Genomic DNA, 21,393 nt, shown 5'->3' with positions numbered 1-21,393 from the left:
GTCTTCTATCAAGTAGAAGCAGTGGAAAAAACTATAGGTAAACACTTGACTTGTTTATCTGAATATTGCATCTACATTTTATATATATATATATATATATATATATATATATATATATATATCCACAGAAACGCCGTCTCCAACTGCTTACAAGACAACAAGTCGAGGCCCAATTGCATTTATAGTGAATTTATTTTCAAGCGATCACACCCAACACGTTTCGCAGCCTTGGCCGCTTGCTCACGAGTGAAGAGTTGTGTTTGAACAATAAAGATATATACAAAAAGGAAACTTAGTCATGTGACTTAAACATAAACAGTGAAACCAGACTCTCTACATTATAACATTTCTTCATGTCAAATGGTACAATAGTCTTTCTAAATGTCGTAGTTAATGAAATAAACATACACATTCCAGTGTTCAGGTTTCAAGTTGACTTTGCCGTTTAAGCGAATGAACACGATATCGGCACCATCAGTGCTACTTGACCCATAATACATTTCTTTGGTCAAGTTAATTCTGTAGAAACATTGATTAAACTCGTCGAAATAGATTCCTTCCGCGAGTAAACCGCTGTTGTCTTAATGTTCGCTTGGGGTCACGGTGTACAGACACCATCATTTAGTAACTATTGATTCATAGTTAACAGTCTAATGCTCAAACCACTATATGAGTTTAGCGATACTGGACGGCAGCTCATCTTGGAGAATAATGTGCTAGTGTAGGTCTAGTTTTAAAAGAATAATGCTGATTACAATGAATTCATGGAAATGAATATTTTAATGATGAAATATAATGACAATATGTGAAGAAATGTCACCACTGAATTTTAACGGGTATGCTCTCTCATTTTTCAGATTATTCAAGATCCTTTTTGCATTCCAGAGTGTATGAATACGTTTGAAAGCCGCAAGTTGAATGAACATGAATGCAACATGCACAATGAAAGCTGAATTGTGATGATTCAAGTTAGAAACATTAGACACCAATGTGAAGGCACTAGCCCACTTGGGCATGAAGTTGGTCTGCAATAGAAATATTTTGTGATATGTCAAGAAATTTACATTGACAGATTTGTTAGAAAAGCCCACTTGGGCTGGACCATCCAGTATCGCTAAACTCATATAGTGGTTTGAGCATTAGACTGTTAACTATGAATCAATAGTTACTAAATGATGGTGTCTGTACACCGTGACCCCAAGCGAACATTAAGACAACGGAGGTTTACTCGCGGAAGGAATCTATTTCGACGAGTTTAATCAATGTTTCTACAGAATTAACTTGACCAAAGAAATGTATTATGGGACAAGTAGCACTGATGGTGCCGATATCGTGTTCATTCGCTTAAACGGCAAAGTCAACTTGAAACCTGAACACTGGAATGTGTATGTTTATTTCATTAACTACGACATTTAGAAAGACTATTGTACCATTTGACATGAAGAAATGTTATAATGTAGAGAGTCTGGTTTCACTGTTTATGTTTAAGTCACATGACTAAGTTTCCTTTTTGTATATATCTTTATTGTTCAAACACATCTCTTCACTCGTGAGCAAGCGGCCAAGGCTGCGAAACGCGTTGGGTGTGATCGCTTGAAAATAAATTCACTTTAAATGCAATTGGGCCTCGACTTGTTGTCTTGTAAGCAGTTGGAGACGGCGTTTCTGTGGATGTATAGGGGTGAGGCGAAACCCTGTCGAGGCCCGCGATGCCGCACACCGCTCCAAAGATTATTTCGCTTTATTTATTTCATGTAGGTAGTCCCCACCTACGCGTTCGGACATTAACTGTCCCTGGTCACGGTTAAACAAGCATTTGCCCTTTGTTTGTGTTACTAATTTATACCATAGACACCATGTGGCAGTGTTACGTTGCATTATAGGTTTGGTATGCCTTAATCATTTTAAAGCTCATCCTTAATTCTGACAGACCGGTGTCCGGCATTTGCGAAGCATTGTGGGGCTTAATTGTCACTTATGAATTATACGTATGTGCCAATTTTTGCAATTTAATTGCTAGGAAATGTTCCTGAATCTCCATTATACTGCGAGATATTTCAGCACTTTATGATTCATGACTTAGTGTTGTTTGAGTTAGTTAGTGCTGGAGTTCGAATACAGCTCCCAGAATGCTGTGTTGCTGCTCAAGTGTTGCCTTGGAGGGACTGAAAATTAGACCTCTGTGGGTGAAGGTGATTATTAGAAAGGTGCCGAGTGTTGAAAAAATAAGAGTCCTTGTGAAAGTTGTTCGCACATCTCCCTCGGGTCCCCCTTGAACGTTCCAGCCTGTTTCTGCGTTTGCCAGCCGGGTCGTGAGTCAGGATAGCAATGAAGCTGACTCGCTGTTAATAACAGCCTGTATTCCGCAGCAGCCCATGGCATGGTTGGCACTTCCTGGCGGGCCGGGGTCATGTCAATCCCTTGACGGAGAAGAAGGCTGCAGCAGCAGCAGGTGCCAGCGTTACTCCGGCCTCTTAGGGGAACGGGGCCTCCAAAGCGCCACTGGCAGGCGCAAAAATATCCACAGCATTCCACTCCAAGAAAGAAGAGGTGGTGGCCACTCGTGGGAAGCGTCTGGGAGATCTTTAATAAAACGGCTTGCGCATAATGCATTTCGGCCTTTGAGGCCTTCCTCAGATGCAGCTGTGTGCAAGGTATGACTCCACCCCCACCTTTCACTGACCAGTCTCTCCCATTGGTGGAAGTCCACTGACCTGTGGTCACATGTTCGCGACTCTACTGCAGTTCGACTACAGCTCCCAGAATGCTGTGTTGCTGGTTGAGTGTTGCCTGGGAGGGACTGAAAATTAGACCTCTGTAGGTGAAGATGTTTATTAGAAAGGTGCTGAGTGTTGAAAAAATAATGAGCCCTAATATATATATTAGTTTGATGATTTGTGGGGATTGATTTCATTTTTACATAATGAAACGTGTATTTAATAGCAAAATGGCAAGATGATATTTTTATTTTTTTGATATGGAAAAGGCAGAAATTTTACTAGAAATGTATCTCTTTGCCATCATTTTGTCAAAAATACCTTCTCATTTGACTGCTAATGTTTCTTACGAGTTTGTACGAGGGACCACTGCCATCTTAAAAAAAAAAAAAAAAATCTAATTCTCAAAGGGGGAAAGGGTCCCAGATTGTCCAAGGCTTTGCAGTGGCTCATAGTGATGCAAAGTGAAGCAAAGCAGCTCAGGGCATTTATGATCCAGTGCAGAAGGTTTTTTCTGCTTTCAGTGCATTTTTTTCTCAATGCAATTCTTTGCGTCAGTCACATTACTAGGGCATCTGTAGGTTTTGACACTAAGCCTTTTGTACCAAGATAGCCAGACCAGCCATTGTGTCAAACTTTATTTGAAGCAGGTGTTAACAATTCCCATCCCATTCATCTCCGTGTTCCTGGATTCCATGGTAACATATTGGCTTTACCAAAATGTTGCACCATCCTCCTCAACAACCCTCTGCTGTCATTATGCACCCTTCATTGGAACCAATTCAGCTATAGTAGCAATGGCTGATGGCCTTGTACATCTCAGGAATGCCAGGGCAGCTAAAGTAGCAATGGCTGAAGACTTTATACATCTTGGGGATGCCATGGCAGCTATAGTAGCAATGGCTGATGACCAGGTACATCTCAGGGATGCCAGCAGTCATTCAGCTTTAACCCTCAATAAATTATTGGCAAAGTGTTTTACCCTGGTCAGCACATTTCACCTATAGTTAGTAGCTAAGGTTTCTGGCCTAGATATCGAGTGGTTACCAACGAACCTGGACAATGTCACCCAGCCTCGGTTTACCTCAAAACTAGACTATTGTAGCGTATTCTGAGAAGGTTGCAGAAGAACCTTATAAATAAAACCTCGGATCCTGCAAAATTCAGCTGCAAGAATAATTTCTAGCTCTCACAGATAGGACCACATTAAGCCAATCCCAAAAACCTTCACTGGCTTCCTATCAAAATGATCCGTATGCACTTTTCTTCCACCTCCTTCCTAAATCCCTCCATGCATTGGTGCCACAGCCCAAATGTTCCTGTTATTGGCCCTCTCGCCTATATCTGCACATAATCACTCTAACGCTGTTTAGGTTTTCTGCAACTTATTCTTTTCTATTGCCTGCTCTTGGTGATGTATGTGTAATGGAAAACGAAAACTGAGAACCACATTGGAAGAAACCAAATCAGTGAAAACCAATGTTCAGGAAAGACCGTTTTAAGGAAATACAAACTAATCAGAAATCAGAGGAAATATTTTAAAGAAAAGTCTTGGGTGGAGTTTAGGATTAGTGATGGATTTTTCGTTTCTGGAATGGCAAATGTTTATGGGCAATGGGGAGTTTTTAAGGACTATGAATGGGTGTAGTTCCCGCATGGAAATGGAGTTTTAGGGTTGAGGGATGGTTGAAGTTTATGGCTGGTAAGGGTTTTTAGGTATCAGGAATGGGTGGAGTTTTGTGGTTTTGAGTATTTTTTAAGGCCCACAAAGGAGTGGAATTTAGGGGTGGTGATGTGCTCTAAGGATTCAGGGATGGGTGGAGTGTAGGGGTGTTGAGGGATTTTTAGGGTTCATGGATTGGGGAGTTTTGGACTGGTGAATGTTTTAAGGTTCATTGATGGGTAAAGGTTAGGGGAGTTGACACGTTTTTAGTGTTCAGGATTGGGTGGAGATTAGGGTCGAGAGGGGTATTTAAGGGTTCGAGGCATGTGGGCTGCTGAATTCATATCTGTGCATAGATCGCCGCCTAGTGTTGGGTCCGGATGATTGCACATTGTTGTTGGAAGAGTCTTCAAAGTATCACGAGATAGGTGGCTCCTCCCCTGGACTACAGTGCGCATGGGCATCAACTCCATCCTCAGATTGTTTTTTTCCGCCATTGGGTTCGGATGTCTTTAATTCCCTCTTGTCGGAATCGATAAAAATACTTTCTTGAGACCAAAAGGTCTTTAGTCTATACGTCGGTATTGTCTTGCGTTCGGCTTTACTTCTTCTAGCTCGGCTCCGAGACGGATTCTGTACTTCCGCGTGCTCTTGGCGCGGAAGGCCTAGTCGACGCTCCTGCCCTATCAACCATCCATCATGGAACGAAGTCCATTCAAGAGATGTCCGGTCTGTAACGCGAAGTACCCCCACATCGACGTCCACCCGGTGTGCAACAAGTGTCTGTCGCCGGACCACGATGAGGACAAGTGTATGGCTTGTTCACGCTTCAGGTCCAAGAAGACACTTAAACTTCGACGATCTGCGCGCCTGGAGGCCCAGCAATCTGCTCCGGCGCCTGCGGACATCTTCGATGCTGGGGATGTCGATGACGAATGTATCCAGGACGTTTCTGAATCAAACCCCGCGTCGGACGTCGAAGAAGACTACGACGCTGATGCTGAGGTGTTCGAAAGCGAAGAAGTCGTTGAGGAGGTAGGAGACGACGACGGTGCCCTCGGGGGCATGGAGGATAGCTCGGACGAGGAGCTTCCTCAAACTGACTCTGGGGGCGTGCCTATTTATAAGGCCCAGGTCGAGGGATCGCCTTCGGGCCTTACCCAAGACCTCGATATAGGTTCCACGGCCCCGCCTTCGGGCCCGGCCATGGACATTGTGACCGAGCCACTCCCTGGCAAAACTAAACCGAAAGTGAAACCTACGGTCTCGACGCCAGATACTGCGCAGGTGCAAGCATCGAAACCGAAAGTGCGCATCGCTTTGGTCGGATCAAAAAATTCGGAGGCTTCGGCGCCGAAGAAGCCGAAGGTGGCTGTCGAGCCGAAAAGTCAAGTCAAGGGCGTCGAGACAAAGTCTGCCGCGCCGAAGACTAAAGTAAAGGTGGTCGATACTGGCGCGTCGGCGCCAAGACCGGTCGACACAGGCAAGGGCCTTGTCGACCCGAAGAAGGCTGCCGGCGAACCTAAGAAAAGTCTTGGTGACCCGAAGAAGCGACTCGATGACCCGAAGTTCCTCACCACCCCGCGTCCGCACGACAAGGCCAAGGGCGCTGCGCCCCGTGAGTCGACTCCGAAAGTGGCCTCGAAGGACTCCGTTGAACCGGCGCGTCCATCCGCCGCGTTCACCAAGAAGGTGACTGACTCCCTGCAACGCATCTGTGAAGGCACTGCGGCGGTCGAACCGGAGGACCCTCCGCCTGCTAAGCCTGTGGAGAAACCAGTCAAGGTTTACACGCCGATCCTCTTCACGTTGCCGCCTAAGACGGCGCCGAAGGCTTTCGCTCCGAAGGCAGTGGCCGGCGTGCCCGAAAAGGTCTCCTCGGCGCCGAAGGCGTCGTCGGTGGTTCACGGCCCGCGACCTCGACGACCTTCGGGGGATGAGCGTCAGGAACACTTCATCGACGCCGAAACGGGCAGGCTTTCCCTCCTGAAGCGGAAAATCACCCCGGAACCTCAACTAGAGTCTTACAAGATCCCTCTCAAGAAGAAGGACTTTGCTTGCTCTCCAGTCTTGGTGGAACCGCTTTCACCACAGACTCATGATGTGTCGCCCACTTACTCAGATGTGGACGCTGGTGAGGGAGATGATGAGGATGAATACAGTTATCCAGTCTATACAGACCCTGAGGATACAAATGAACCATGGGCAGCTGGTAGTGACCCTGGGGATCCTCATTCAGGACAAGACCCTCAACTCTTTTCTGCAAAGACTTCACCTACAGAAGACTCTGCTGCTTTCAATGCCCTCATTGAACGGGCTGCTAACAATCACAATGTACAGCTGCATGCTGACCCTGTGGATGTGGACTTCCTCTTTGACACTTTTTCAGTATCAGAAAAGACTGTAAAAACTCTGCCTATGCTAAAAGGTGTTTTAAAGCATGCTGCTGAGATCTTTAAAGAACCTACCAGGGCAAGGGTGATAAACCCTAGAATTGACAAAAAATACAAGTCGGCACCTACTGATCCTACCTACATTAAAGGACAGTTGCCTCTGGACTCCCTTGTCGTCTCGAATGCCCGGAAGAGGGCCAATTCTCAGACTACGGATGATGCTCCTCCCCCAGACAAAGAATCCAAGGTCTTTGAGGCTTCGGGGAAGAGGGTGGCAGCACAGGCAGCCAACATCTGGCGCATTTCTAACACACAGGCGCTTCTAGCGCGCTATGACAGGGCGCAAGGGACTCACATCTGAGTATACCCTTCCACGCTTATGGTGGACAAAAACGTTCATCACCACCCCCTTTTCTGAATCGTTTTTGGCCACTATAGGTGTGGCAGGGTATACTCAGACATGAGTCCCTTTCTCACTGCACCATCAGGATTCAAGCAAGCCGGGCCGAAGACGGCTGAAATGCCAGAAACCGGTCCCCGGTAGCTTGTCTCCTTTCTGGTGAAGAATTGGCTTGGTAGTTTAGTCTGCCCTGTTCCCATGATGCACTGGGCCAGGGACAGACTGATTTGCATATAGCCAGGTTCTGAACTGGGATGGTGCAGTGAGATAAATAACGGTGATGGATCAAGCCCTGATCTTTGGACTGGGTAAGAGTGGTCTGCTTAATTCAGACACTCTGTTCATCACCACCCCCTTTTCTGAATCATATGCAAGAAAGAGGCACAGGGGTCTACTCCCTGTACTTCTTAATACCAAAGAAGGACGGATCACTCAGGCCCATCCTGGACCTCAGGCTTCTCAACTACTACATCCTGTCGGAGCACTTCCATATGCTGATCCTGCAGCAAGTGCTCCCGTTGCTCAGGCAGGGGGATTTTCTCGCAACTTTAGACCTAAAGGATGCGTACTTTCACATTCCACTGCACCCTTCGCACAGGAAATACCTCAGGTTCACCATCCAAAACCAGCACTACCAGTTCAAGGTTTTACCTTTCGGCGTCACCACGGCACCCAGGGTGTTCACAAAGTGCCTGGCGACAGTGGCGGCGCATCTCAGGAGACGGAACATCCACGTCTACCCCTATCTGGACGACTGGCTCATCCAAGCGAAGTCAGCCCAGCAATGTGCCGCCCACATGTCCCACACCATTCACCTCCTGCACGATGTGGGATTCTCACTGATTTACCCAAAATCCCATCTTCAGCCCGCCCACGTACGGCAGTATTTGGGTGCGACCATAAACACTCTGGCGGCCACAGCACAGCCAAATTCAGTGAGAGTCAGCAGCATTCAATTGCTGATACAAAAATTCAGACCTCAACACTCGCTTCCAGCAAGAGTGTTCATGCAGTTGATAGGCATGATGGCCTCCTTCATTTCCATAGTCCCGCACGCGAGGCTACATATGCGTCCGCTTCAGGAGTGCTTAGCACGTCAGTGGACTCAGGCTCACGGGCAGTTGAAAGACCTAGTGTTGGTGAGCGGTCGGGCATACAACTCTCTGCATTGGTGGAATCCACGAAACCTTTGCAAGGGCCGACCGTTCCAAGAGCCTGTGCCACAGATCATCCTGACGACGGACGCTTCTCTCCAGGGATGGGGAGCTCATGTACTCCATTACACTGTGCAGGGACTATGGACGCAACAGCAGAGGAAGATGCACATCAATGTTCTGGAACTGATGGCGATCTTCATGGCACTGAAAGCCTTCAAAGTACATCTGTGCAACAAGGTCGTGTTGATCCGGACGGACAACATGACGGCCATGTACTACGTTCAGAAGCAGGGAGGAACACACTCTCCGCAGCTGTCTCATCTGTCTCAGAGCATTGGAAGTGGGCCATTCAGAGGAACATCTTCCTCATGGCAGAACACCTCCCGGGCAAGGACAATCAGATGGCGGACCTGCTCAGCAGGCACAGCCACCAAATGCACGAGTGGGGGATACATCCATCAGTACTCCAACCGTACTTCCGAAGGTGGGGTCATCCAGAAATAGACCTGTTCGCCACAAGGGAGAACGCAAAATGCCAAAGCTTCGCCGCCAGGTTCCCACACCCACAGTCGCAGGGCAATGCGATATGGATGAACTGGTCAGGCAAATTTGCGTACGCTTTTCCCCCAGCACCTCTGATACCGCTGGTGGCACGCAAGCCCAGGCAGCACTCGATGACTCTCATCCTGGTTGCTCCAATGTGGGCTCGCCAACCATGGTACACCACGTTTCTAGAACTGTCCGTGGTACCGCATCAGAGGCTACGTCTCACACCCAGCCTTCTGACGCAGAGCCATGGCGAAATTCAGCATCCAGATCCGCAACAGCTCAACCTGGCGATCTGGCTCCTGAAGTCCTAGAGTTTGGCTACCTGCACTTGCCTTCTGACTGTATGGACATCATTCGGGAGGCAAGGAAGCCCACCACCAGAGCATGCTATGCGGCAAAATGGAAGCGGTTTGTCATTTATTGTGCAGACCACAACATTAACCCGCTAGATGCTTCTATTCAGAATATCATCTGTTACCTTTTCCATCTGTACAAATGTAATCTGGCCTATGCTTCCATTCGCATACATCTATCTGCGATGGCCGCTTATCTCCAGAATAGGCAGCACCTCTCCCTCTTCAGGGTGCCTGCCATTAAGGCTTTTCTGGAAGGACTCAAACGAGTCATTCCTCCCCGGACTCCACCGGCTCTGGAGTGGAACCTCAATGTGGTCCTCACCCGGCTGATGGGTCCTCCCTTTGAACCACTGCATTCCTGCGAGATTCAGTTCTTGACGTGGAAAGTGGCTTTCCTCATAGCGATTACATCGCTACGGAGAGTTAGTGAACTACAAGCCCTAACTATCCAAGAGCCATTTATTCAAATTCATTCTAACAGGGTGGTGCTTCGCACTAACCCTAAATTTCTTCCCAAGGTTGTGTCTCAATTCCATATCAACCAGACTATTGAATTACCTGTTTTCTTCCAAAATCCTGAGTCATTGGCAGAGAGAATACTCCACACCCTTGACGTCAAAAGGGCCCTGATGTATTACATCGATAGGACCAAGGATTTTAGGAAGACTAAGCAACTCTTTGTCGCCTTTGCACCACACCACAAAGGTAACCCTATTTCCAAGGCTGGTATTGCTAGGTGGATAGTTAAATGTATCCAGATCTGCTATCTGAAAGCAAAACGTACTCTCACCATTCCACCAAGGTCCCACTCCACCAGGAAGTTGGGGGCCTCTATGGCATTCCTTGGAAACATTCCTTTGGAAGACATATGTAGAGCAGCCACATGGTCTACCACACACACATTTACAAAGCATTATTGTGTTGATGTGCACTCCAAACAGCAGGCAGCTGTAGGGCAGGCTGTTCTCAAAACACTTTTCCAAACTGCTGCAGCTGGCACGGGCGGCCGCCGTTAATGGAGGGACTGCTATGTATTCTATGCACAGATATGAATTCAGCAGCCCACATGCCTCGAACCAAATATGCTACTTACCAGTATGCATCTGTTCTTGGCATGTAGGGCTGCTGACATTCATATCGCCCGCCCTCCTCCCCGGCGCCTGTAGCAGCTGCAGAATTCACATATACTTCTAGCATGGTCATCATTCACTGAGTTTCACTCCATCTTGGCCGCAATGGCTAAAAACAATCTGAGGATGGAGTCGATGCCCATGCGCACTGTAGTCCAGGGGAGGAGCCACCTATCTCGTGATACTTCGAAGACTCTTCCAGGACAACAATGTGCAATCATCCGGACCCAACACTAGGCAGTGATCTATGCACAGATATGAATGTCAGCAGCCCTACATGCCAAGAACAGATGCATACTGGTAAGTAGCATATTCGATTTAGGGATGAGTGGAGTTTAGAGCTAGAAAGGGATTTCCAGGGTTAAGGGATGGGTAGAGCTTAGGGGTGGTGAGGAGCATTCAGGGGTCATGGATGGGTGGTGATTAAGGGTGGTGAGGGACATCTAGCGGTCAGGGATTGGTGTGGGTATGGTGTAGAAAGGGATTTTTAGGATTCAGGAATGGGTTACGTTTAGAAGTAGTGAGGAGTTTTAAGGTTCAGGGATGGGTGGAGTGTAGGGGTAAAAAGAGCTTTTAGGGTTTAGGGATGGGTGTAGTTTAGGGGTCAGGAATGGGTGTACTGTAGGTACAGTAAGGGGATTGTTAGGGTTCTGGGATTGGTAGAGTTTAGTGGTCGAAGGGCTGGCTTTTAGGGTTCAGGGATATGTATAGTTTAGGCATGGTGAGGGGTGTTTAGGGGCAGGGATGGATGGTGTTTAGGGATTGTGAGGGGTCAGAATGGATGGTATTTAGTGGTGGTGAAAGTTCAGAAAATTAAAAGCATCTGAAGTAATCATTTGACAATGTCAAAGATATAAATCCTAAATGTGGTCCCTTGAAATACAGTACTGAAATAAATTACTCCAACAAAGCTGTTTCTTAAAGTTAAACCTGCAACCATTGCATTCAGACCTTTGAAAGTAAGCATGCATAGGTCAATTATTTCATACAAAAATACATTCTATGAATTGATTTCTATGCTGTTTATTCTGAAAATTTCCATTAAACAGTTTAGATGAAATGGTTTCTTAGTAATGGTATTAAATGAAATTCTTTTTCTATGAAATCACATACAACTGCTCCCAGCTTTCCCCCCTCTATCTGTTTACTGTTAGAAGGCATTATTTCAATCACATCTCTTAGATTCTCCACTCATCCAAAACAATAGTTATTTCTGACATGGAAGAATATTATCCAGTCTCTCACTTTGTTGCCCATGTTTGCCATGGTTCTGCAATATATATCTAGTCAATTCAATTCAAATCATGAGGCTTTATTCGGCACATATAAAATGACCATAAAAGCACAAACAGAAAAAAGTTATACATAATATAAAAAGACACATCAAATTTCAGGGCAGAAAACAACCTAGAGAATACAGTCATAATTTGTTTAAAAACGCATACTTTTCCTAATATTAGTACACTGAATTAAAAACGTTGCAGTATAAAAAAAAATCGACAATTGTAAGTTAAAAAGTAGATTCATTGCCTGATTAACTGTACGTACACCGTGTTTAACAAACATAGGTTTCAAATAGGCAGTACGCAGATTCATGTACAGTTTGCAAAACAGTAGAATGTGCAAAGTGCTCTGTTTAGATACGCCATCGCACATACATGGCCCTAGTGGATGTCTCTTAAGGTTCGGCAGAGCCACTAGGTGGTGTGCTATTCCAAACCTCAGTCTGGTCAGCACAAACTTGTGAGATGGCCTTGTCACCCCTACCAAATAATTGGGGAAACCTCCAGCAGTAATATAACTATTATAAAACATAACAGTTGATAGAGTGCCATAGGCTAAGGCTCGTTTTCTTGCATTATATGCCAAGAATTTAGCTTTAAACTCTATTTTGGGTATCTGAGAAGCTGCACTAGGGTCAGTCAAGACATTGATGAAGTCAATCCTATCATTAATGAAATAGTCAACCTTTCCCTCAAAACTGGTTCTGTTCCCCTCTCTTGGAAAAAAGGAGTGGTTAAACCCCTCATGAAAAAGGCAAACAAATCCCCCTCCGACCTTACTAACCTCCGCCCCATCACCCTGTTACCTGCACTAGGCAAAATAACTGAACAGCTAGTCCACAAGGAGCTCAAGTCCTTCCTTGACACCCATAATCTCCTTCACCCCCAACAATCTGGTTTCCGCCCCAAACATTCTACCGAAACCGCCCTGATCGAGCTGACCGATACCATCAAAATCCTCCAAGATCAAAGGAAGAAGGCCATCCTGATCCTTCTTGACCTCACGGCAGCATTCGATACCATTTCCCACTCCATTCTGCTCAACAGACTCAAGGACATCGGTTTTACAAATTCTGCCCTAGCCTGGATAAGTTCCTTCCTCTCCGACAGGTTTCAAACTGTCACACTCGGTCCCTTCCATTCGAAAGAAAAAAAGGTCTTTTGCGGAGTTCCCCAGGGCTCTATTCTGAGTCCCCTTCTTTTTAATATATATCTCATCCCTCTGCTTACCCTTGTTGAATCGTTCGGCATAACTGTCACGTCTTATGCCGACGATACCCAACTTGTCATCCCCATCGACGACAATTCAAACACGGCCGAACTCAACCTTAAGCACTGTCTCACTGCGGTCTTTCAATGGATGGATGCCAACCACCTCCGATGCAACTCGAATAAAACCGAGATTCTGCCCATTGGTAAGAACGCTTCCTTCTGCCCCGCCTTGTGGTGGCCTGATAATTCTGCTGCCCCCCCTCAGACAGTTTCATCAGCCAGAAACCTCGGAGTTATTTTTGACTCCGATCTCTCTTTCGATACCCACGCCACGACCGTAGCAGGTAAATGCTTCGGCATCATAAAGTCCCTGAGAAAGTTCTTTGACTTCCTCCCGCTCGACTCCAGAAAGACCATCGCGGTAGCCCTCATCCTCTCTCGAGTGGACTACTGTAACGGCCTCCTGGCAGGGACTAAAAAGTCCACCCGGTTGAAACTTCAAAGCGTCCTGCACACTGCTGCGCGTCTTGTCCTTAAACTCCCACGCAAATCCTCAATCTCCTCTGCTCTGAAAGCCTTACATTGGCTCCCCTTGCATAAAAGAATACTTTTTAAAATTCTCATTGTAGCTTTCCGAGCCTTCAACAAATCCGGTCCTGCATATCTGTCAAGCCGCTTTCCCCACTACACACCAGGCCGCTCCCTTAGATCCTCGCAAGAAAACCTCATGACCCCCTCCAAATTCAATCTGAAGTCCAAAGGCGGTAAAACACTTAGCACCCTGGCTATCAGAGCCTGGAACAGCATGCCAAGGCATCTCAGACTTCAGACGCTTGAAAAGCCGTTTAGGAAACACCTCAAAACGTGGATTTTTAATCTCTCTGATGACTGGACTAAAGCAGCCATCTAGCCCCCCACTACCTTCCTTGTGACTCGGTCTTCTGGTTTGTCAGCGCCATGATGCTCCCTCCGGAGCGAACGTTCGCGCTCTATAAATACCCATCCAAATATCCAAATCCAAATATGAAATATCTCTGAAAAACAAACAATGACATATTTTAGCCAGGGTATATTTAGATGTTTATCCAGCGAGATACAATCCTCAATAATAGATCTGTTAAAAGTTTTTTCTTCCTGGAGCCAAATTGACCGCCAAATCATAAGTGGTCTCAGGGATAACAGATCCGTTAGATAATTGATATCCAGTTCCCGATGGATTAACTCCGTAGGGGCAGAGATTGGTAAAGACGGGAGCTTTTTTAAAAAGGAATTTTCCTCCTGCTGCAAAGGGTGGTCTCTTCTGTGACCCCAAACACTTGCCCCATACAGAGCAATAGAAATACATCTTGCTTGATATATCTTAAGCATGTCCCTGGTACGTCGGTCCCCCACCTTTGCAGCAAATCTGGAGACGCAATGGGCACTTTAGCCATTTTAATACAAATGTTGCTAAATTCATTGGACCATTTTCTATCTTTGGAGAAGGTTATACCAAGGTAGCAACATTTATCTACTTGTTGTACCTTATCCTGATCTATAAAAAAGGTATTTAGAAATTTGCTTCTAGCCCCAAACGTCATATATATCTAGTCCATAAAAGACTTGAATTTCTGTTGAATAAACCTCCAAAACTCAACAAGTCGATTAAATTAAAAAGTAAGAACAGATCAGCCACTATGCATCGCTAGTGAAATACATAAAAAAAGTGAAAAAAAGCACCCGTTTTATGCACTCGCTGCTCTCTGGCATGTAATACTACTGGTACCCTAGGCAGTTTTCTCTTTCTCTCTCCATCACTTTCTCCATCACTATCTCTTTTTCTGTGTTTTTCTCTCTATGTAATTAGTTCCCCTTTTATTTTCTGAAGCAGCCCAAAGTTGTTCAGAGATGAAACCATAAAATGCCCATTCTTTGTCACTGCTCTCTAGCTCAAATCGTTCATGTATTTAAATAAAACGTGCAGTCATCTCTCCCTTGTCTATTCTCTCATATCTTCCCTCCTTCTTTCTCCTGTGCACAATCTCGATATCTGACCCCATCTCTGTCCGATTCTCTTCTTCCAGTCTTATTTGCACTTCCTCCTCCATTAATCTTTACCTGCCCTCTTTCTTCCCTTTCTCTCTGCAGTCTCCTGAAGGTGCACCTGCAGCTCCATGGCTTCACTGCCTTCATTGACGTGGAGAAGCTGGAAGCTGGGAGGTTTGAGGATAAGTTGATCCAGAGTTTGATCAGTGCTAGGAATTTTATCCTAGTCCTCTCAGTTGGCGCTCTGGATAGGTGCATGGGGGACACAGACTGCAAGGACTGGGTTCATAAGGTGAGAAGCACAGACCGTGCCATAAACCATTCCATATTCCACACTAGAACACCTATCCCCTATCTTTACGTACTTTCTCCTTAGAAGCCCCTTTTAGGAAAGCATTAAAAACTTGGATCTTCTCTCTGCCCGATGCTACATGTAGAACTCTGGTGTAATTGTGGTGTATAATGCAGACCATTCTTTCCAACTCTTCCACCTGAGTTGTGTGAGCGCCAAGATACTCCTTGGAGTGAAAGTGCGCGGTAGAAATGTCTCTTACATTACATTACATTACATGGATCACAGTACAAATCACCTTAAACCTATGGTGCACATTGTGGGGTCTAAGACTGCTTTATAGATGTATAACCCAGACTTGTGGAGTCAAATAGCGCTTGCTGGATCTTTGTGCGTTCTGTACAGACTTTTGGCAGTTCGCCAGAGTTTGAAGGTTGGTTGCTTGTTGAATCCTTCCAGGGCCTGAGGGATGTTATGCTCTCTGGGCCTGCGGGTTCTTCCAGTGATTGATGGGGTGCATACTTTGTGTCAGTGCTTGTGGGGAGATATTTCATTGTGTACCTGATAGTACATAAGTGGGCCCTTAGCTGTTTCTGAGCCTCTGTGGGGTCCAATGGTGCAGTAGAAGTAGTATACCAGGTGGTAGGGCTTTAGGGGCATATCATCACTTAAGGGGTACCTTCTTTATGCTTTGCCAGGTGGGAGTTTTACCAGTGCATAAGGATCACTGTGCCAGAAGACATGGGGTATTTTCTTGCGCTTAAGAGGGTACATGCTTTGTGATGTGCAAGCTGGGTGTTCTACCAAGGTTTTGAAGTTTTTGTTTGGTTGGAGGGACGATGCTTTATGGAGTGTGCAATCCTCTTTAGGCCTCATGGATGGTCTCCTAGAGCATGAGGGAGTTATATAACCTTGACAGACGTGTGTGTGTGTATATATATATATATATATATATATATATATATATATATATATATATATATATATATATATATATATATATATATATATATATATATAATGTATATCCTACTGGCGGTCGCCAGTAGATATATAGTTAGGACTTAGTTACCATAGGAAATCCCCAACATTCTATTGGGAATAACTTTGGCCCCGATTGAGGAATCTGCGTGTAATTTTCCTTAAAATTGCTTCGCTCTGCTCCTTCCCTGAAAGTTTCGGGGGGATTAGTCAAGCGGGGGCCGAGAAGAAAGGGGGGGTCCCAAAACGTGTTTTCCCCATGTTAATTTCCATAGGGACCTTTAGCCACGGCTACAGCCCGAACGGCTGAATGGAATTACACCAAACTTGGCAAAATGGTAGGGCCTGGTATGCAGATGTGCCTTTGCTATGTTTGGTGAAAATCCCTCCAGTAGTTCTTGAGAAAATTGAATTTAAATTTTTTCAAATGGCATTTTCTATGGGACCTGTAGACACGGCTACAGCCCGAACGGAATTATACCAAACTTGGCAAAATGGTAGGGACAGGTATGCAGTAGTGCCTTTTCTATATTTGGTGAAAATCCCTCCAGTAGTTGTTAAGAAAATTGAACTTGAGCAAATTATATATCTATATGCGCTCACTGTAAGCGTACGGTATGCGTACCGTACGCTAACGTGCACGCACCCTTACGTGAGCGAGTTTCTGATTGGCTGGCAGTCGACTGTCAGCATTCCAAACTGTCCAAACCAGGAAGTGTTGGCCACTATCTTGTTTTTCAGGAGAACTGAGGAACCAGAGAGCCCAAAACAAGAGTGGAAAAGACGAAAAGGGGGCAGGGTAGAGACCCCCCAACCCTCTAGCACTTCTCAGGGGGTCCCAAAAGGACCCCCAAGGGCAAAAAAAATAAAAAATTCAAAAAAATCGCGGGGTACGCGCACCGTACGCGTACGGTACGCGTACTGTGCGCGTACCCCGCAATTTTAAAAAAAACTTGGTGGTCCTTCTGGGACCCCCTGAGAAGGGCTAGGGGGTCAGGGGGTCTCAACCCTGCCCCCTTTTCGCGTTTTCCACTCTTGTTTTGTGCTCTCTTGTATCTCACTTCTCCTGAGAAACAAGATGGCTGCTCAGGTGGTCCCAGAAGGATAGTAACATATATAAACGTTATCCGCTAATAGAATTAGCATTTACAAGACCTTTGAAATTTATTGAAAAAAAATATAGGTTTCACGCCCGATATATTTGGGAATTAGCATTTAAAAAACCTTGCAAATTCACTGAAAAAACCATAGGTTTCAAGCCTTATATAGCTAGGAATTAGAATTTAAAAAACCTTGCAAATTCACTTAAAAACCATTGGTTTCATGCCTTATATAGTTAGGAATTAGCATTTAAAAAACCTTGCAAATTCACTTAAAAAACCATAGGTTTCAGGCCTTATATAGTTAGGAATTAGCATTTTAAAAACCTTGCAAATTCACTTAAAAAAACATAGGTTTCAGGTCTTATATAGTTAGGAATTAGCATTTAAAAAACCATTGAAATTGCTCCTATATAGTTAGTTGTACTAACTATATTTCGCGCACCCGCAGTCCACTGCTGATGATGTCACATATTACATCATTCATGACATGGTCAGTGACATCACTGATGAAATCTCAAATGACATCCCTGATGTCATCACTGATGACATCTCATTTGACATCACTGATGACATCATCCAGTGACTGTGTGTTTCTGTAAAGTTTAAATATGTTTCAAGGGGAGTTCATTTCCCAACTTAAAACTGCCACAGGGCGCGTTTGCACAGTGGTGAAGGGAGGGGACTGAGTCTTGGAGTGACGTGTGCAAACACCCTGTGGTGTGTTTTAAGTTGGGAAAATAATTCCCCTTTAACCTTGAGGGCCCCTGGGGGCCAACTAGCCCACCAGGTACTTCCAGTAAGCGCCACTGCGCTGCGTTGCAGAGAGGTGGTCCAGGCCGTGCCACTTTTTACACCTCTCTGCAACAGTGCTTACTGGAGGTCCCTAGTGGGCTAGTTTGATCCTAGGGACTCTCAGGATTCAAGGGGACTTAATCTCCCAACTTAAAATGGCCAAAGGGCGTGTTTACACAGTGGGAAAGGTAGGGGACGGGGCCTGAGGTGACGTGTGCAAACAAGCCCTGTGGTGCATTTTAAGTTGGGGAAATAATTCCCCTTCAACCCTGAGGGCCCCTGGCTGCCAACTAGCCCACCAGGTGCTTCTAGTAAGCACCACTTTCTATACCTCTCTGCAACGGCGCTTACTGGAGGTACCTAGTGGGCTAGTTTGACCCTACGGATTCTCGGGATTCAAGGGGACTTAATCTCCCAACTTAAGACTGCCAAAGGGCTTGTTTACACAGTGGGAAAGGGAGGGGACGGTGCCTGAGGTGACATGTGCAAACATGTCCTGTGGTGCAATTTAAGTTGGGCAAATAATTCCCCTTCAATCCTGAGGGCCCCTGGGGGCCAACTAGTTCACCAGGTGCTTCCAGTAAGCGCCATTACGCTGCGTTGCAGAGAGGTGGTCCAGGCCGTGCCCCTTTTTGCACCGCTCTGCAACAGACCTTACTGGAGGTACCTAGTGGGCTAGTTTGACTCTAGGGACTCAGGATTCAAGGGGACTTTATCCCACAAATTAAAATGGCCACAGGGCATGTTTGCACACATGTCACCTCAGGCCCCCCCCCCTCCCTTCACCAGTGTGCAAACGCGCCCTGTGGTGCGTTTTAAGAGGTAGTTTTATTCTCCCTGACCTATTATGTACTAGGGTCTTACAGAGGAGGCCATGGTAATCACAGGGGTACCGCAACGTGTATGTATATGTTTTCAGTGTATGCTAAGTGTCTTTTAACATAGCACTTGCTCTAGGACTGGTTAGTCAGACTCAGTTACCCCAAGTACCCGTGTGAAAAAGTTGAGGGTACAGGATGATTTTGCAACAATGCTTCTTTCTGCTCCTCTGTTTATTCTTTCTGCACGTCTTCCTTCTTCTAGCACTTTTCATCGTCTTTGAGGACTTCTGTTGCTTCTTTCTGCATTTCTTTTTTTTCTTTCTGTGCATTTTTTCTTCTTTCGTCACATGTCCCACCTCTGTAGGCATAGTTAGAAACTAGCATTTAAAACACCTTTGAAATTCACTTAAAAAACCATAGGTTTCAGTCACGTTAAAGTTAGAAATTAGCATTTAAAAAACCTTTGAAATTCACTGCAAAAAACAGGTTTCAGGGGCGTTATAGTTAGCTGGACATTTCACTTGTACAAAACCCTAGAAATTCCCCTGTTATAGTTAGTTCAGCTAACTATAACTCGCGCGGACGCAATGAACTGCTGATGACTTCACATATTAAATCATTCATGACATGGTCAGTGACATCACTCATGACAATTCCTAACTATAACATGCCTGAAACCTATGTTTTTATCAGTGAATATATATATGAGAGTAGGTGATAGAGAGTCTTTATTACGTAAACTGGAGACCAGACCAGACACACAATTCTTTTAGACACTAAGACTCCGAATGGGCTCAATGCCAGTGAGGATTGTTATACTTATTTATGAGTCTTCCAGTATTTAATGATTGACCTTTTGTCTGCCTAATTCATGCCTTTAAGCTGCTTTTCCTACTATTTTATCTTGTTTTTTAACTATGAATTATATATATATATATTATATTTATGCACTATATTTGTTATTTATTCTGGGATGCACTTACATTTTTTGCCATGTTTACAAGCATTTTTTGCACAATTTAAACATAAATGTGCACAATTTCAGGAATAATGGATGCCCACTTGGGCTCTATTACCTAACACCCCTCTGTGTACTTATGGTGGGCAGATGGTGTAACCTGTGCTTTAACATGCTTAAATACAATACAACACTGAAGTATTTTTGCATTGATTTTAAGGTTGTACAGCTATGAATTGAATATTTATATTTTTAGCATATTTATTTACGTATTTATGTTTTTATATTTATTCGCTATTGCTGTGAGTTATTCATTTACTTAAATGTGTTAACAACCTAATTGTAAATCGTGTCCCGATTTATGTTATGCATTCAAGCTAACCCTTAAGGGTCATAGCTCTACTATGTGCAAACAATTGCATAGTATTTCTTCTATGTTGGTTCATGGCACTTTGCACTTTAATTATAAATATGCACTCCGCCCTTTGCCATGTGTCATGTGATCAATGCCTGTTGAGGTCGAAACGCGTAATGGCGGCTTGGTGATGAGCACTAAATAAATACTTTTGCACCGAATTTGGGTCTCGCTTCGTCTGTGATTGGAATACCTGTGAAGACGTTTCTTTGCTATTTATTTATATATATATATATATATATATATATATATATATATATATATATATATATATATATACACACACACACACATCCTGTGCAAGGTTTTGCAGTGAGTTGGCATGGAGAAGGGAAGTATATGGACGGACTATATGGTCTACCAGTGCCTTAAGGCTATATATATATACACAAATGCGTCATCCCAAATTCCAAATGAACAACACACCACGGTCCGCTTCTTTTTAACTGGATTATTTATTAAAGTAATGCAACTCTGCGCGTTTCGGAGCGTCCGCTCCTTGCTCACGAGTAAAAATGTTGCAATTACGTGTTGTTTTTATTTGATCATGTGACACACCTCTGTGTAGACAGTAACAACAGACTCCTTTGTGAAATTGAAACAATTTGGACTACACTGTAGCATTGCAGTGCAATCTTGCAACAATAATTAAACCAACAAATAAATTGGTACAGTGCATAATCGTCCTTTGCAAGTGTGGCAATTTTGTATTTATATTGACACACATAGAGAATCACTGAACGCACAGAGTTCACTGCTGCGATCTTACCATTGTGTGTCAATAAAGCTTCTTTGAAATAACAAAAGCTTTATCAAAACAGCTCGTACCGATTAACAGTGGAGATAACTGTGAAATGCACACATTTCCACGACTTCCTGCATAAAGACATGCTACTTTTACTTCCCCAAACATCTCATGTATTACGTTCATTCTCTGAAGATAATTTAACTTCTGTAATTTCGTATTGTGCTTTACATCTGCCATATGTAAAGAAACCTTGAATGGTGCTTTGTTTAGTTTCCAGAGTGGTAAGCGCTTGACAGATCGTGTCTTTGAGCGACTTATCTTTGCTGTAGGTGATTTGGGGATACTCTTCAATGTATGCCTCTTGATCTGAGTCCGTCTTCAAGACATTCCAAAATGTA

The 21,393-nt window shown here is 44.7% G+C and overlaps 1 protein-coding gene across 1 annotated transcript in view; it reads left to right on the top strand.

Moving 5' to 3' along the window:
• The window catches only part of SARM1 (sterile alpha and TIR motif containing 1), a 339,339-nt gene that overhangs the window by 244,330 nt on the left and 73,616 nt on the right, over window positions 1–21,393 (top strand). Inside the window, exon 8 of the mRNA XM_086954061.1 lies at window positions 14,988–15,177. Coding sequence (XP_086810187.1) covers window positions 14,988–15,177 — 190 coding nt within the window. The remainder of the gene's footprint in view (window positions 1–14,987; window positions 15,178–21,393) is intronic.

This window comes from Lissotriton vulgaris, chromosome 2_1 (assembly GCF_964263255.1).
Source record: "Lissotriton vulgaris chromosome 2_1, aLisVul1.2, whole genome shotgun sequence".
NCBI classification, from domain to species: Eukaryota; Metazoa; Chordata; class Amphibia; order Caudata; family Salamandridae; genus Lissotriton; species Lissotriton vulgaris.
Note: the sequence above shows the minus strand (reverse complement) of the source record. Positions and strands in the feature narration are given on the sequence as shown.